This window comes from Mirounga leonina, unplaced genomic scaffold (assembly GCF_011800145.1).
Source record: "Mirounga leonina isolate KUSES-001 unplaced genomic scaffold, KU_Mleo_1.0 Mir_53, whole genome shotgun sequence".
Classification (NCBI taxonomy): Eukaryota; Metazoa; Chordata; class Mammalia; order Carnivora; family Phocidae; genus Mirounga; species Mirounga leonina.
In genome coordinates this window covers 53,843,054-53,859,612 of record NW_023270807.1, presented here as the reverse complement: position 1 = coordinate 53,859,612, position 16,559 = coordinate 53,843,054, and the positions used below count along the sequence as shown (strand labels likewise).

The 16,559-nt window shown below is 41.7% G+C and overlaps 2 protein-coding genes across 2 annotated transcripts in view; both read left to right on the top strand.

Moving 5' to 3' along the window:
• Positions 1–6,859: 6,859 nt before the first annotated feature.
• NDUFAF4 (NADH:ubiquinone oxidoreductase complex assembly factor 4) lies at positions 6,860–15,903 on the top strand. Its single transcript, XM_034991558.1, has 3 exons — positions 6,860–7,448; positions 7,978–8,081; positions 13,814–15,903. Exons 1-3 carry the CDS (start codon positions 7,238–7,240, stop codon positions 14,099–14,101), a joined length of 603 nt encoding a protein of 200 aa, XP_034847449.1. The 5' UTR covers positions 6,860–7,237; the 3' UTR covers positions 14,102–15,903.
• Positions 8,007–16,559, top strand: part of GPR63 (G protein-coupled receptor 63) — a 104,711-nt gene continuing 96,158 nt past the window's right edge. Inside the window, exon 1 of the transcript XR_004676699.1 lies at positions 8,007–8,081. The gene's annotated coding sequence lies outside the window, so the exon portion shown is untranslated. The remainder of the gene's footprint in view (positions 8,082–16,559) is intronic.

The following is a 16,559-nucleotide window of genomic DNA, read 5'->3' as shown; positions in this document are numbered from 1 at the left end:
AACTCCATAATCCATCATTTAAAGACCTCTACCAGCTGGCCTGTGTTGACTTCAACAATATCTTTACCTTATTCTCTGTGTCTCTTTCTTCCTAACCACCCTCTCCTTTTTTTTTTTTTAATCCGTGATGGCATATGTTTCGATTCTTTGAACTGATTATGAATCTTGCCAGTTCCCTCACTTATAAGTTGAATGAAATCATTTGTATGTGTTTTTATCTTTGTATGGGTTGTGATTTTCTCCTTTTTTAAAAAAATTATATGCATTTTTTTTGGTGATACAGGTCTGTGATTCATCAGTCTTACACAATTCACAGTGCTCACCATAGTATATACCCTCCCCAATGTCCATCACCCAGCCACCCCATCCCTCCCACCCCCCACCCAAACAAACCTCAGTTTGTTTCCTGAAATTAGGAGTCTCTTATGGTTTGTCTCCCTCTCTGGTTTCCTCTTGTTTCATTTTTCCCTCCCTTCTATGATCCTCTGTCTTGTTTCTCAAATTCCTCATATCAGTGAGATCATATGATCCTTGTCTTTCTCTGACTGACTTATTTTGCTTAGCATAATACCCTCTAGTTCCATCCATGTCATTGCAAATGGCAAGATTTCATTTTTTGATGGCTGCATAATATTCCATTGTACATATATACCACCTCTTCTTTATCCATTCATCTGTCCATGGACATCTTGGCTCTTTCCACAGTTTGGCTATTGTGGACATTGCTGCTATAAACATTGGGGTGCACGTACCCCTTCAGATGACTACATTTGTATCTTTGGGGTAAATACCCAGTAGTGCAATTGCTGGGTCGTAGGGTAGCTCTATTTTCAACTTTTTTTTTTTTTTTAAAGATTTTATTCATTTATTTGAGAGAGAGAGAGCACATGAGAGGGGGGAGGGGCGGGAGGGTCAGAGGGAGAAGCAGACTCCCTGCTGAGCAGGGAGCCCGATGCGGGACTCGATCCCGGGACTCCAGGATCATGACCTGATCCGAAGGCAGTCGTTTAAGCAACTGAGCCACCCAGGCGCCCTATTTTCAACTTTTTGAGGAACGTCCATTCTGTTTTCCAGAGTGGCTGCACCAGCTTGCATTCCCACCAACAGTGTAGGAGGGCTCCCCTTTCTCCGCATCCCCGCCAACATCTGTCGTTTCCTGACTTGTTAATTTTAGCCATTCTGAAGGCGTGAGGTGGTGTCTCATTGAGGTTTTGATGTTGAGTGATGTTGAGCGCTTTGACTTTCTCCTTTTACTGGCAAAATCTTTGTGTGACTGCATGTATGTTTCCCCCTACCCTCATGTTTTTGTTCCTACTAGGTTCTTTCCGTTCCTTGTCCCATGTGATAACACTACATTGCAGTACTGTCATTCCTGGTCACAAGGACCTGACTTTGACTTTATCCTTCGTGCTCCACACAGTGCTTTGGCATGTTGTCGGGCGCTTGCCACACTGAGTGAGATGTGAGGGGAGGATGCAGTTTTTGCAGTCTCCTGGGTTGATGGCTCCAAGGGTGGGAGGCGCGCCTTCCTTGGGCTCTGGGATTGCCTGGGTCCGCTGCCACCCACTTCATGCTCAAGCCTACTCGCAGGCTACCGGCTATGTTTTGTTCTTTTTCTTTTTCTTTTTTTTTTTTTAAAGATTTTTTTTTATTTATTTATTTGAGAGAGAGAGAATGAGAGACAGAGAGCATGAGAGGGAGGAGGGTCAGAGGGAGAAGCAGACTCCCTTCTGAGCAGGGAGCCCGATGCGGGACTCGATCCCGGGACTCCGGGATCATGACCTGAGCCGAAGGCAGTCGCTTAACCAACTGAGCCACCCAGGCGCCCCTGTTTTATTCTTTTTCTATTGCTGCATAGCTGGTAACCACAAACTTAGAGCCCTAAGACCATATCCATTTATTATCCCATCGTTCTGTAGGTCAGAAGACCAGGCAGGCTTGTCTGGGTTCTCTGCTTGGGGTCACTGGGCGTCACAGAATTCTGCCTATCACAGCTGCCTCCCTGTCTGGGCTAACAGTGGGACATCCAACAGAAATGAGACTCAGTAAGGGGTTGTGTGCACTCGAGTTTAGGGGGGGGATGAAATTCCTAGAGACAGAGGAAGGGAGAAGCTAGCAAAAAAGGAGACAATTAGGATATAAAAGGCACAAACTGGGGCGCCTGGGTGGCTCAGTCGGTTAAGCGACTGCCTTCGGCTCGGGTCGTGATCCTGGAGTCCCGGGATCGAGTCCCACATTGGGCTCCCTGCTCGGCGGGGGGTCTGCTTCTCCCTCTGACCCTCCCCCCTCTCATGTGCTCTCTCTCTAATAAATAAATAAAATCTTTAAAAAAAAAAAAAAGGCACAAACTGACAATAAGAAAGTGCTCCCAAAAGTTTATGGGGAAGGATATTTCATATACCTTCTAGGGTATCCACCATTTTATAAACAACAGGCTAAACGCACCCTCTAAGATACCTCTAACATGGATAAAATACTAGACTATTGTAATAATGTATTAATGAAATAAAGTATCTGGAAAAACTATAAAGTGCTAACCAAACCTAAAGTTATTGCTATTAAAATATTTCATATTATATTAATATTTTCAATATATAAAAGAATAGCTGACAGTTCTTGTATGTTTATTATATGTCAGGTCCTGTGCCTTCACATTGCTTATGTCTCTCAGCAATCCTGTCAGGTGAGTAGTATTGTTATTCCCATTTTACAGGTGAGGAAACTGATTAAAAGAAAAATTTAGGGACTTACCCCAAAATCATGCAGTCAGGAAGATAGAACCAAGATTCAAATGCAGCGCTGTCTACTGCCAGTCATTCATAAGCATTATGTTAATCTATGGATGTTAAAGAAAGAGTCAGAGAAAGTTAGAATCAGAAAGAAAGGGCCAGACTTGAAGACACAGACAGATGGGGAGAACAAACATGGTCTCTACCTCTGGAGTTACTGAGTTGGGTTCACTAGCTAAGATAAACTACTCTGGTGACAATTTGCTTTTTACAGCTTTTAAGGAGAACGTCTGGAATTCTCTGTTTCATATTCTCTGTTTTCATAATCTTGGAAATAAAAATTAGATCTTGAGGATTTGCTTGTTATTTATGACTTGGCGCTTTTTTTTTTTTTTTCCTGGCCAAATTGTCAGGGGTAACTTCTGTAGCTGGGGCCAAGATGGATAATTATTGTACTAATTAAATTGCTATGGACAGAACAAAATGACCTCATTAGAATCAACCCCAAACCTAGCCATGAGGAAACATTCCTTAGTTCCATAAAAAGCAAGATCATGGGGTTGTGGAAGGGTGGATACACTACGAAAGCAATCTGATGCAGGGAAAACTGGAGAGGAACAAGGAAACAGCAAGTGACAAACGGGGATGGCGAGCAAGGGGAAATGGTGGACTGGAAAATAAACACCATTGGAAATGTGGCTATCTGTTTGGGGGGAAAATAAGGATCCTTACATCACAGCGTGATTTTAAATGTCACTCTGTACATAACTAGATCTCTCTTGTCCCTATTATATTTATTGTTTGGTTTACCTATTTGTATCAATATCACACTATAAGGTTTTATACTGTGTTCTGATATCTTACAGGGTAAATCCTCCCTCACTGCTGTTTTTCAAAAATGTATTGGTTCCAAAGCAATCTTGAGAACAAAGCTGGAAGCATCGTGTTCCCTGATTTCAAACTATATTATAAATCTATAGTAATTAAAATAGTGTGGTATTGGAATAAAAACAGACATGCTGATCAATGGAAAAGAATGGAAAGCTCAGAAATAAACCTGTGTTAGATACTTCCTCATATATATATATATTATGTACTATATATAATTATATATGTTATATATTTTTTATACTTTTAAACTGTGAAACCCATTAATTACTATCATCTCAATTTGAAGATGAGGAGAGTAGGTTCAATCAGAGTGAGTGACTTTCACAAGGATCTACTTCTGGCAGAGGGTACGTGTCTAGGGCTTGGACTCCAGCTCAGTGGCTGTCTTTGGGTTTATTTGATATTTACTTGACATTTGTTTAGTACTTAGTATGTACCAGGCTCTGTTCAACATGATGAATATAGCAGTGAACAAAATAGACACAAATTTCTGTCCTCATAGAATTTATATTCTATTATGTTGGCAGGATCCTGGGTTTATTTCATTAGTATCCTAAGATATTTAGCAATACATACCTATCATAACACTCCATTCAGAGAGATGCTTAATTCTGAGCAGCATCCTGGTTATACTTTCCTTGGGGACCTGACTTCAACCATTAACAGAAGCCCAGGAGAATTCTGAGCCCAGACTTCCTGTTACTTTGCATATTTTGACAAGAAGAGCTGGAAGTATGCAGTTGTAATTTGGGTTTTATTTCCATGATGACTCCCAAGTGATGACAGCTACCTGTGCATTTCCAACGGGAGTACCTCCGCTTCTGTTCTGCTTTTTTGAGCGCTTGCGCAGCACGAGGCCAGAACCAGGCAATAATGTAGCTGGCACAAGTTGGACACTCCTGAAACACTGGATCCAAATTCTACCTATATGTGCGAATTCAAAGAATCCTTTCATTCAGTAATCTCCACAGCCCCTACACTTCCTGTAACTTCCGTCACACGTTACTTACACGCTGCGAGCTGTATGTCTCACATGTTACTGTGAGTATGGTAAAATTTCTAAGAAAACGAATTTTTTACTTTCAAAATATTTTATTTTATTTTTTTTAATCTATTTTTTTTAAAGATTTTATTTATTTGAGAGAGAGAATGAGATAGAGAGAGCATGAGAGGGGGGAGGGTCAGAGGGCGAAGCAGGCTCCCCGCTAAGCAAGCAGGGAGCCCGATGTGGGACTCGATCCCGGGACCCCAGGATCATGACCTGAGCTGAAGGCAGTGGCTTAACCAACTGAGCCACCCAGGCGCCCTTTCAAAATATTTTAACAGGCAGTGAGTAGAAAGTGCTACCATAACTGTTGAAGCTCCTGGACATAATGAGGGAGAGGAAAATTTCTTGGCATCCACAGAACTACGAATATCTGGGCGATAAAGCACATTGATATAGGCATGCTTAAGTCTCAAAGATGGAAATCTTGGAGTAGACTGCCACCCTCAGGATAACTTCCCAACTAACTCTACCAGAGAAAACTGGCTTTAGCCTCTATCCATTTCAAAGGCCCAGTAAAAACACGTTTCAGATAATCGATGGTGGAAGCTATGTTCCTTGCAGTACTTTGGCTATGATTAAGCATTATATTTAATAATTACATCAGTTTTCTTTAAATAAAATTTCGCCTTTCTTTTATTCTTTTTTAAAAAATTATTTTTATTCAATTATCTTTACATCAATTCTTTCCCTGCTTTTCACTGGTTAAAAACAACCAACCAACTTAATTTTCCTCCGGAGAGCTGAGAACACTAAAAACAGATCTTACAGCCACAGTCTGTGGAAAATATGGTAACTTTGGAAACCCTGCTACTTCCTCGTGAGTCCTTTTCATGGATTAATGACATTTCTAAAAAATCATAAGTAGAAGGAGCAACACAGTAATCTGCTTAGAAATGGGGAGCTGGAGGAGGCAGAAAGAGAGAGAAAATGTGTAACACTGGTGTTTTTTTCTAATATCTTACTGGCTATTCCTTTCATTAAGTTACAGAGAAGTCTCCCTGACTTAAAAAGAATGAGAAAGGCAGGACGAATGAAAAAACAAGCTAGGGAATGACGCAGTGACTCAGAACTTAATAGTATACACAAATAACACAAATTGGTATAAAAAATAAACAGAAGAGAAAGGACAACACGACTGAAACCGATACTGATGTAGGAAAGAACGTCAGGGTTCGGAGCCGAGGACCAAGAAAGAATTCTTGAGATGTCTTTGGTGCAAAAAGGTGATTTTATGAAAGCACGGGGACAGGACCTGTGGGCAGAAAGAGCTGCTGCACCGGGGTCATGGCTGATTATATATTTTCAAGTTGGGAGGGGGTTAGGGATAGCGTAAGTCTCTAAGGAATTTTGGAAGCCAGGTTTCCAGGACCTTGAGAGGGCTAGCTACTGTTGGGAAAAGGTCATTCATTACCGTCTAATAAAGCCTTAGTCATGAGACCCTTCAGATGTATATCGGTGGGCCATACGCTCGGGGGATGATTGCCAACATGTACCTTGGGGGGTTTAGACATAAAGGAAGTTTCCAAAGGAACTTTTATATGTTAAAGTAGACTTACAGGATCCTGGTGGTGGTGGGGGGGTCGGGCTAGGGTTGCCTTTTGCCCTTAGCATAGTATTAACATCGAGGCAGTTGAGTCCCTAGAGGAATGTCACTCTGCCTGTTTCAAGGACTTGTCAGTGGGCTCTAGGTAGTAAGGAAATTTAATAATTTTTCTTCTGCCTTTGTTTCCCACATCAATACAATCAAGTCAAATTGCCTTAGGGGAGCAGGATGTAAAAGATCTAGGAAAAAGAGAACAAGGTAGTCCAGAAAGGCATCAGGCAAGGGCACAGGAACATAAAGGGCATTTAAATATAAAAGAGTGAGAACAGATCCTCATCGGGAAAGAATACACTTTATCTGTTTTTGAGATTTTTATTATTGCTATATTTTTGAGATTTGTTCCTATTTCTTTAAGTCATCTCTGCAGCCAACCTGAGGCTCGAACCCACAACCCTGAGCTCAAGAGACCGACGCTGCACCCTGCGACCCAGCCAGCGCCCCCAAAGAATACACTTTCATTATTTTCCTCTCAGGAGACAGGAAAGGGCGATGTAGGACCTTCCCTTATCCTGGTGCACTTAGTTCCATTTTTATTGGCTTTTCTTTGGCTACATTGACCTATGAAAGGATTTCAAGATCAGTTTCCTTACGACTTTGATTCTCTACTCAGCCGGCAACTTCAGAATCACGTGGAAAGCTTGAACCAACGGCGGTGCTCGCTCCGGGGGCATTAAATCCCAAAGTCTGAGGTGAGGCCTGGCCTGGCACTGTTTTAAAGCTTCCCGCCGCGGTGCCGGAGTCTGCAGGGGTGAGAACCACCGCGGGTCGGAGCCTGAGCCCCGCGTCCTCCCGCGGAAAGCGGCCAAAGTTCGGCGCAAACCTGGCGCCCACAAGCGAGGCGCTCCCTTTGACACGCTCGGGGCGGAGACGCTGCGTGCGCCCTCCCGACCGCTAGGGGGCGAGCCGCGCGCATTTAGAGCCCATTTTCCGGCGGGTAGCCGGGTCGACCCCACATGCGCATGCTCGATGCGTCCCGGAGGTCGCCCGCGCCGGTGGTTTCCCACGTGCGGCGAGAAGCAGAGAACATCATGTTGTAAGGAGATGGGGGCCTCGGTGTCTCGCGCAATCAGGAATTTCAACCTGGAGAACCGGGCGGAACGGGAAATCAGCAAGATGAAGCCCTCTCCCGCTCCCAGGCACCCCTCCACCAAGAGCCTTCTGCGAGAGCAGATGAGCTGTAAGTGGTGCAAGGGCGCGTCGCAACTCCGCGCGCGGGCTCCCGGGGCGGGCTGGGCGGTTCCGCGCCGGGGGATCTTGGTCCCGTGGCAGGGGTAGCCGGGGTCGGCGGCAGTGACTCGTCAGCGGAGCGCGGCAAGGTGGAGCCCCCAGGCCGTGACATGGAGACAGTCCCAGGGCGCCCGCGGTGGCGTGACGGCTGCGCCCACTTGGTAGTTCGGAGACGGCGGCCGCTGCCCCAGCCGCCCCGGCCCTCGGAGGCTCTTATCTTTACTGTCCACCGACTCGCTGCAGGGAATCCCAAAATGGAAGCGATCATGTTCCTCGGAAGTGCTCTCTGGGTGTCTTCACAGAACGATGAGCGCCGAGCCCGACCTAGCATTTTGAGTTACGTGTACAGTACTTCCCGTCTTGTCCGAGTGATTGTTTATTAAACAAAAAAATTAAAAGTGGCTGTCTTGCGTTGTGTTAGGCTCTTAGAGGAACTTTTCTTTGGTTTTAATATTGTGACGTTCTTTTTCTTTTCGTAGGCCATCCAGAAATTAAGGGGGAAATCGCTAGAAAAGATGACAAACTGCTGTCGTTACTGAAAGATGTGTATGTTGACTCCAGAGATCCGGTGTCTTCTGTGCAGGTAGTGTGTGTTTTAATTCAGCAGATAAGTAGTTTAACTTTTTTGTGCTCCAGGAAAAGGATCAAGAGGAGTGTGGTAGGTAGTAAAAGGCAGTGAGTGCTCTGCACGTTTAAAATTGTCAGCGTAGTTGTGACCAGATGACAGTGCATTGGCAAAACTTAAGCATAGTGGTGATATTATTTCACAATTTATAGGATTTGGTAAAGTACTTCTAGTGCTTGTCATTTGAGTCACCAAAGGAAAGCTTTAATACTGTTTTCTTATCCTTCAGTGGATTGAGTTTCGTTCTAATCCGAGGGATTCCTTTAGTGTTGTGTTGTTGGTGTTCGTTTTTTTGTTTTTGTTTTTTAAGGACATATTCAGTTAGGAAATGTAAAAATTGGGAGATTACGGAATACATTGGGAATCGGAACCTATATGTAAATCCGTATATAAATGCCACGCACAAGTGCTTTGTATATAGTTACGAACAAAGCAGACCTACTCCTTGCTCTCAGTGCTTAGAATATTGTGAGGGATACAGAGATTAAACAGATGAGCAACTGTAGGTACATAATTACTGATATGTCTGTGAAGGACAAGTATAGGCGATGTGAGTACATCAGAGGGACCTGTTTGTGATTGGACGGGGTGGCTTCTGAGAAAGTGACATTTAAGCCCCAGCCTGAAGGATGAGTCTGAGTTAACTAGATGAGTTTGTTGGGGCAGGCAGGTTCTAAGTAGGGGGAAGAGTTTGATTAAAGGAGAGAGAAGTGCCAATGACAACTCCCAGATTTCTTTCCATTCTAAAGTTCTCTGGTACTCTGTCTACATAGGCAATACTGTTTGCGCAGATAGAGTTATTAATATAATTTTCATTAGATGAGTGAAATAAAGTTCATGTAAAGTAAGGTTTGTGAGTTGTTGCGTGTAATAGCATTTATAGGGTTCATTTATCACCAGATGTTCCCATAAAAAAGAAGTGTTGATGTTCATGTTCTTTGTGTTGAATACTTCCATCAATAACAGGTGTTGAATAATACTTCCAACAGTTGTTTCTCATGCTATACTAAATCATGCATTCAAAAATTGGCCCTTGGGGAGTGAAAAAAATTTAACAGTTTTTACAAATACAGTTACCTAGATACAATACATAGACACACAGTGGTATTAAAATTTTATGGGGGGTATTAGGAAAAGTCTAAAACGACTCATGCCGGGGGGAACGACAATGAAAAAGTTTAAGGACCTATTTATGTTTTGTCCCCTTTTCTCTTTTGGGTAGTTCCTAGTTTTCTTAATGATCTGTGATGTCTCTAGACATTAGTGATACCATGTCAAATAATTTATTTTTGTGTGGCTTTTTAACTTACTGCTGTTCAGAATTCCGTCAAGTATGTTGGCCTTTTTGTTCTTCATGGTATTGGAAGTCTGGACTCAACTCTAACATGAAAATGGTTTTCTGTATTTTCTTTCAGTACTTTTATGACTGTATATTTTATATTAAAATCTTTATTTGGCAATAAATGTAGTGTTTGGTGTGTGGAGATCTTTTCTCCTAGATGATCAGTTGTCTAAATACAATTTATTGAATAACCCAGTCTTTTCTCCACTCACTTAAATACTAATACATACAAGGCTGTTTATGGATTCATCAGTTCTAGTTATTTTTCTATTTTGACACTAGGATCATATTATATTAATTAATGGAGCTTTGTAATGTGTCTTGATATCTTTTTCCCCAAAAGTTTCATGGCTGTTGTCACACTTTTTTTTCCCCCCAGATGAACTTGAGAATCATATTGTTAGGTTCTTTAATTAGTTAATTAAAAAGATTTATTTATTTGAGGGGCGCCTGGTTGGCTCAGTCGTTAAGTGTCTGCCTTCAGCTCAGGTCATGATCCCAGGGTCCTGGTATCGAGCCCCCATTGGGCTCCCTGCTCAACGGGAGGCCTGCTTCTCCCTCTCCCACTCCCCCTGCTTGTGTTCCCTCTCTCGCTGTGTCTCTTTCTCTCAAATAATTAAATAAAATCTTAAAAAATATATATTTATTTGAGAGCGCGCATGCGTGTGCTTATATGCGCAGGGCGGGGGGGGGGGGGGGTGCGGTGTGGGGGGCTTGGGGGTGGCATTTCTCAAGCAGACTCCCCCCTGAGTGCAGAGCTCTATGCAAGGCTCATCTCACAACCCTGAGATCATCACCTGAGCCGAAATCCAAGAGTCAGATGCTTAACTGACTGAGCCACCCAGGTGCCCCTCAAATTGTCCCGTTCTTTAATAAGTCTGATTTGGATTCTGAGTGTAATTGGAATGTATAGGTTAATTTGAGAATTAGCATCTTTGTATTATTGAATCTTTGGGGGATAGAGGGAAAGCTGTTACTGTGGGATCTTTTTTCACCCTAAGTTTTTAAACTATTTATTGCCAGTATGTCAAAAAGTGAGTAATTTTTGTATTGCAGCTACCCACATTGCGAAGTTATTATTAGTTTTACAGTTGATTCTGTTATTTTTCTGAAGATAATCTCTATCATCTGCATAGAATTACAATTTTCCTTTCTAATATTTATGCTACTTTTATTGTTTGTAGCATTAACATAGCAGTGAAAGTTGGTATTCTGTCCTATTCTTCCTTTACATAGGGTGCCTCTGGTGTTTCAGCATTAATTATAATAAAATGATAAGGTTTCTGATTAAAAAATACTTCTATCACATTCGAGACTTTAATATGCTAAGAGTTTTTTAATCAAGAGAGGATGTTGAATTTTATCGTTTTTTTAAGTGCCATAATTTCAGTATTTAATATTAATCAGAAGGGAAATTTGAATAAAAGTAGATATGGAGTAGAAGAAGGATTACCTGGGAATATAAAGTTAAGAGAAGCTTTGAGTTTGGAAAGTGAAGAAGTTGGGAAGAGTGTTTCAAATCAAAGTTAACAGTATAAAGGTAGGAGTGTGTGATGCCTTTAAGAACAGTTAGAGTTCATTACAGTCAGGGGAAGGTGTGAGCAATACATTTGGGAGAAATGGGATAGGATAGAGGTAATAGGGACCCAATCATGAAAGTCATTATTTGTTGTGCTAAGGAATTTGCATTTTATCTTGAGGACAGTGGGAAGTCTTTGAAGAGTTTCACGTCATATTGGCTTCAGAATGGGCTGGGAGGGAACAAAATGCATTTTATGCAGTCATAGGACACCATTTGGGAGGCTTTTGTAGCCGTTCCCACAAGATTCATTGGCTTGGACTAGGGTGATGTCGTGACAGGGAGAGAAGTGAATATGGGTTCAAGAGGGACTTAGAAGTCACTATCAAGGGGTGCCTTAACCTTAGTTAGTTAAGCGTCTGCCTTCGGCTCAGGTCATGATCCCAGGGTCCTGGGATCAAGTCCCTCATTGGGCTCCCTGCTCAGCGGGGAGCCTGCTTCTGCTTCTGCCTGCAGCTCCCCCTGCTTGTGCTTGCTCTTTCTCTGTGTCAAATAAATAAATAAAGTCTTAAAAAAAAAAAAAAAGGAAGTAGTAGTCATATCAACAGGATTTGGTCATTGATTGTGAGGGAGAGGGAGATGTCAAGTATAACAGAAGCTTTAAGTTTTGGAATGGGATATGGAGGGAAGTGATACTGGTCACGGGAGATGGAGAATATGGGGATAGAATTGGATTTTCAGAGGAAAGGGTTAAGTTCAGTTTTATGTTGATTTTGAGGTGATTGTAGATTTAAAAAAATTTTTTAAATATTTTTTAGTTTTTTTTTGAGAGAGAGAACGCGCATGCACATGTGTGAGCAGGGGGAGGGGGAGAGAGAGAGAGAGAATCCTCAAGCAGACTCCCTGCTGAGTGCAGAGCTCAATGTGTGGGTCTGGATCTCACAACCCTGAGATCCCAGCCTGAGTCGAAATCAAGAGTTGGATGCTCAACCAACTGAACCACCCAGGTGCCCCATTGAGGTGCTTGTAGGTTATCCAAGTAAAGATGCCCATTAGGTATTTGGGAATTTAGATCTGTAAGTAAGAAGAAAGGTCTAGGTTTGAGATCACCTTTGAAAGTTATTAACATGTAGGTAGTAATGAAGTCCAAGGGGTATGTGGGATTATTTCAGTAGAATGTAAACAGTAAAAGGAGGGCCTGGGCCAGAATTTGGAGCATGCTGACCTTCAGGGGGCAGCTGAAGGAAAACAGTCTACAAGAAGAAAGAAGGAACCACTGGAGAGACAGATGGAAACCTAGGAGAGGAGTGTCATGGAAACCAAAGGGAGAGATGATTATGGGTGTGTTGGGTGGTCAACAGCATCAGATGCTGTCGTGAGTTCACATAAAGCCTAAAAATTGTCCTCTGCATTGAGATCTAATCCTGGATTGGAGATCACAAATCATCAGTTATCTTGAAGGCTCAACTAAGAAGGAAACTGGCCATAAAAGAAGTGTTGGTTCAGGTTTGGTGGGCATTTTTTTTTTTTTAAAGATTTTATTTATTTATTTGATACAGACACAGTGAGAGAGGGAACACAAGCAGGGGGAGTGGGAGAGGGAGAAACAGGCTTCCCGCTGAGCAGGGAGCCCAATGCAGAGGTGGATCCCAGCACTCTGGGGTCATGACCTGAGCCAAAGGCAGATGCTTAACGACTGAGCCACCCAGGCACCCCTTGGTGGGCATTTTTAAAAGGTAGTGACTTACAGCATTTTTATACTTTGACCAAATAGCAGCAGTAGGCAGGGTGCAGTTGAAAGAAAAAGGAAAAAGGAATGATTGGCATAGCCAAGTAATGAACCACACACAGAGCACAATGCAAGGATTGCACTTGGTTGGGACAGACAGATGGAAAGATGGGTATGCATATGTTGTTTTGGGTCTGTTGGGTATTGGAAGCACAAGTTTATTTTCTCTCAAGAGGCACGATTTCTAACAATATTTGAATTCATTTAAGGTCTTTGGAGGCATTGGATATGAATACAAAACTAGGAAATGGAGTGGAGATTTTCGAGTAAGCTCTTAGGGCAGCATCAGAATTCTGCCCTTGTAAGGCAGTTTTAATCTAATCCATTAATTTTTGTTCTTTTTTTTTTTTAAAGATTTTATTTATTTATTTGATAGAGAGGGAGAGCACAAGCAGGTGGAGTGGCAAGCAGAGGGAGAGGGAGAAGGAGGCTCCCCGCTGAGGAAGGAGCCTGACGTGGGGCTCAATCATGGGATCATGACCTGAGCCGAAGGCAGTCGCTTAACCGACTGAGCCACCCAGGCGCCCCTTTGTTGTTCTTTAATATACATGAAATAATGCGATGAGTGGATGGTATACATTCAGTTGTTATTTTCTAGAACTACCTCAATTTCTTTCTTTTTTTTTTTTTTAAAGATTTTATTTTATTCATTTGAGAGAGAGAGAATGAGAGACAGAGAGCATGAGAGGGAGGAGGGTCAGAGGGAGAAGCAGACTCCCTGCCGAGCAGGGAGCCCGATGCGGGACTCGATCCCGGGACTCCAGGATCATGACCTGAGCCGAAGGCAGTCGCTTAACCAACTGAGCCACCCAGGCGCCCGAACTACCTAAATTTCTTAATGGTGATTGAGCTATAGTTATGTAATGGCAATGGGGCAAAAGTACCATCAAACTATGTGTCATTGTAATGAGAAAATGTAGTTTGGAGAAGCATGTGTAGTATTTATTTGAAGTAGTGGGGATTTGAGAAGTGTGGAAGTCGATGTCAAATCTTTTCTCTCTCTTGTCTTGAAAGACTTTTGTTTTTGTTTTTGATACTAGGTAAAAGATGGTGGAACACGTCAAGAGCCAAAGGAGTTCAGATTGGCAAAAGGCCGTGACTTTAACATGATGAGTATCAAGAACATTCCCAAAGGCAAAATTTCCATTGTAGAGGCATTGACACTTCTCAATAATCATAAACTTTATCCAGAAACATGGACTGCTGAGAAAATAGCAGAAGAATACTATCTAGAACAGAAAGATGTAAAATCCCTTCTCAAATATTTTGTTACTTTTGAAGTCAGAATCTTCCCTCCTGAAGACAAGAAAGCGATACCATCAAAATGAAGAAAATTTTGAAATTACTTTTCCTATATGTAGTCCCCGTTCCCATGCCCTGTTTAGTTTCTCATTTTCAGCATGTTAAATTATACAAATCACTGAATGTTTAAAGCTCCCTTCTTGGGAGAGCATACTATTTATTGGGCTTTGCTGAATTTTCAGGATTGCTGATAGAATGAATTTTGTTTCTTGTGAAGTTTAATTTGGTTTAGGTATATGTTCACATGTAATATCAGCAAGACTAATCAGCACATATATAAATTTATGATAAACTTAAAGTGTAATTTTAGGCAAATCATATCATCAGCTTTTAGACTGGTCATATGGCCTCTTGGGAAATGTCCCGAATCTCTCATTTAACATTCAAAGTTTCACCGTCCAATTTAGGTGGTTAATTTATTCTTCCTATGGAATTGTGAAAGTAAGAGTTTTCCTAACTCTTAGGACTGTGATATTTTCTTGTTAGGGAGAGGGAGACTTGACAGCGAGGTAGGATAACAGTATTTCCCAAACGAAAGCAGACAGGAAAGTGGATACAAAATCAATAGAAAGTACATTTTATTATTACAGGAATAAGAGTGAGGACTTCTCTTGTTTTGAACTATTTTATTTAAGTATGGAATAACTTCTTAAAATTATAAAAAAGAATTGGTACTTACAAAATTTTAGCAATCTCTGTTTTGACAACAGGTAGATCCAAAAGCTTTGAGAGGCCAGCAGTTGTGGGAGCTATCAGAAAAAAAGTCACTTCTCTGGATTTAATATAGAAATAAAAGAAAATTGTAAAGAAGGGTTAAATCACAGAACCATGGTAGATGAAATTTAGTGATGAATTATATATATGTTTTCTAATTTAAATGCTGGTTGAAAGAGAGGAAAAAATTGCAAGAAGTTTAAAATTTGAACATTGGAAGGGACCTGGGAAATTGCTGCTTCATCCACTGAACCAACTTATGAATACAGTGTGTACCAGTACTAGGGTCTTGAGTGAGATCATCTAAGTTTAGCTGTGTCGTATTACCACCTGTGGGATCTTGGGTAGATTGTGTAACCTCTTTGAGACTGAGTTTCCTCTATGAAATGAATATAATGCTGCCTTATTTAAATCTAACGGTTACTGTGAGGATAAATGATAATAAAGGACTGAAAGAATAGGACTTATTTTTTCAGTTAAGAACAGAGGGCTGGGGAGGTTTCATGACTTGTTTAGGATTATTCTCTAGTTTATGACATAGCTGGGCCCAGAATCTAGGTTTTCAGATTCCTCGTGGCATGTTTTTTCCTGCTGTGCCAAAAAGAAGCTTATTTCAGAAGAGCAGAAAATGCAAGTTGTAGGAACATTGGGGAATGTGGTAAGAAAAATTCCAGGTTATCTGTGTCTTTCTAAAGGAAGGCAGATATTTGCTACTTCCCAGGGATTCCCTTGGAAATGGTATGGAAGATGCTGAGGAATTCAGCATGATGATGGAATGAAGCATTTGCAATGCTGAGAAGGGAAAAATGGACTGAGACGGGAATTTTTAAACATGTTTTCAACGGCAGTTTCTTTATGTGAATAAACTGTACCTGTTTATTGTGGTTCAAAACAGTAGTTCTTTTAAGAAAACAACTGTGTAAAATTGCATTTTAAACTCTGGTAAGTTAGTTATCAAAACTGTTTTACTTTATCAAATAAAGGTCAGTACTTGAATTAAAGACTGCTATTTCTGAGCCATCTTCCCTATTCAAATCTATACTGTGGTTAGGCTTCTGTAAATCTGGCTGTTATATGGTGTCCCATGATCAAATAAAGTACTCCCCAAATCTTTTATTGGTCTTTCACTGCTCTTTATTGTATGGAGAGCACTTGGGTAGTAGTGATGTCACAGAAAGCATGGAGTTTAGATTAAGAAAACCTGGGTGTAGATCTCAGCATTGCCATTAGCCATGTGATCTCGGAAGTGAAATGGGTAATAATTGAGAACATCTTAAAAGCAATGACTGGGGCGCCTAGGTGGCTCAGTTGGTTAAATGACTGCTTTCGGCTCAGGTCATGATCCCCGAGTGCCGGGATCGAGTCCCGCACTGGGCTCCCTGTGCAGCGGGGAATCTGCTACTCCCTCTGACCCTCTCCCCTCTCATGCTCTTTCTCACTCTCTCTCTCAAATAAAATAGTAGGAAGAGAAGTACTATAAACCATATTTTACAGGGGAAATTGAAGCACAAAGATCTAAACTTCAAAGATTACCTAGTAAGTGTAGGAACCTGGATTTAAACCTTAATAGGTTATTTTCAAAACCCTGTGCTCTTAAATGCTCTACTGCGTTACCCCTCTGGGACTGTAAGGATTAAGTGATGGCGCTCAAGGTGTGGGACTACTCAGTGCCTGCTGTATATGAGAATCATTGAACATGTCTGGGTCCTCTCTGCTATGACAGACTGGTTTAATAAGATGCCTTTGTTGATGGGCTCTAGGTCAGGGATG

Coding starts and splice junctions, on each gene's coding strand:
- NDUFAF4 (XM_034991558.1), top strand. CDS start 7,238: ATGCGTCCCGGAGGTCGCCCGCGCCGGTGGTTTCCCACGTGCGGCGAG. Junction 7,449..7,977: donor TCTGCGAGAGCAGATGAGCT/GTAAGTGGTGCA, acceptor TTCTTTTCGTAG/GCCATCCAGAAATTAAGGGG. Junction 8,082..13,813: donor ATCCGGTGTCTTCTGTGCAG/GTAGTGTGTGTT, acceptor TTTTGATACTAG/GTAAAAGATGGTGGAACACG.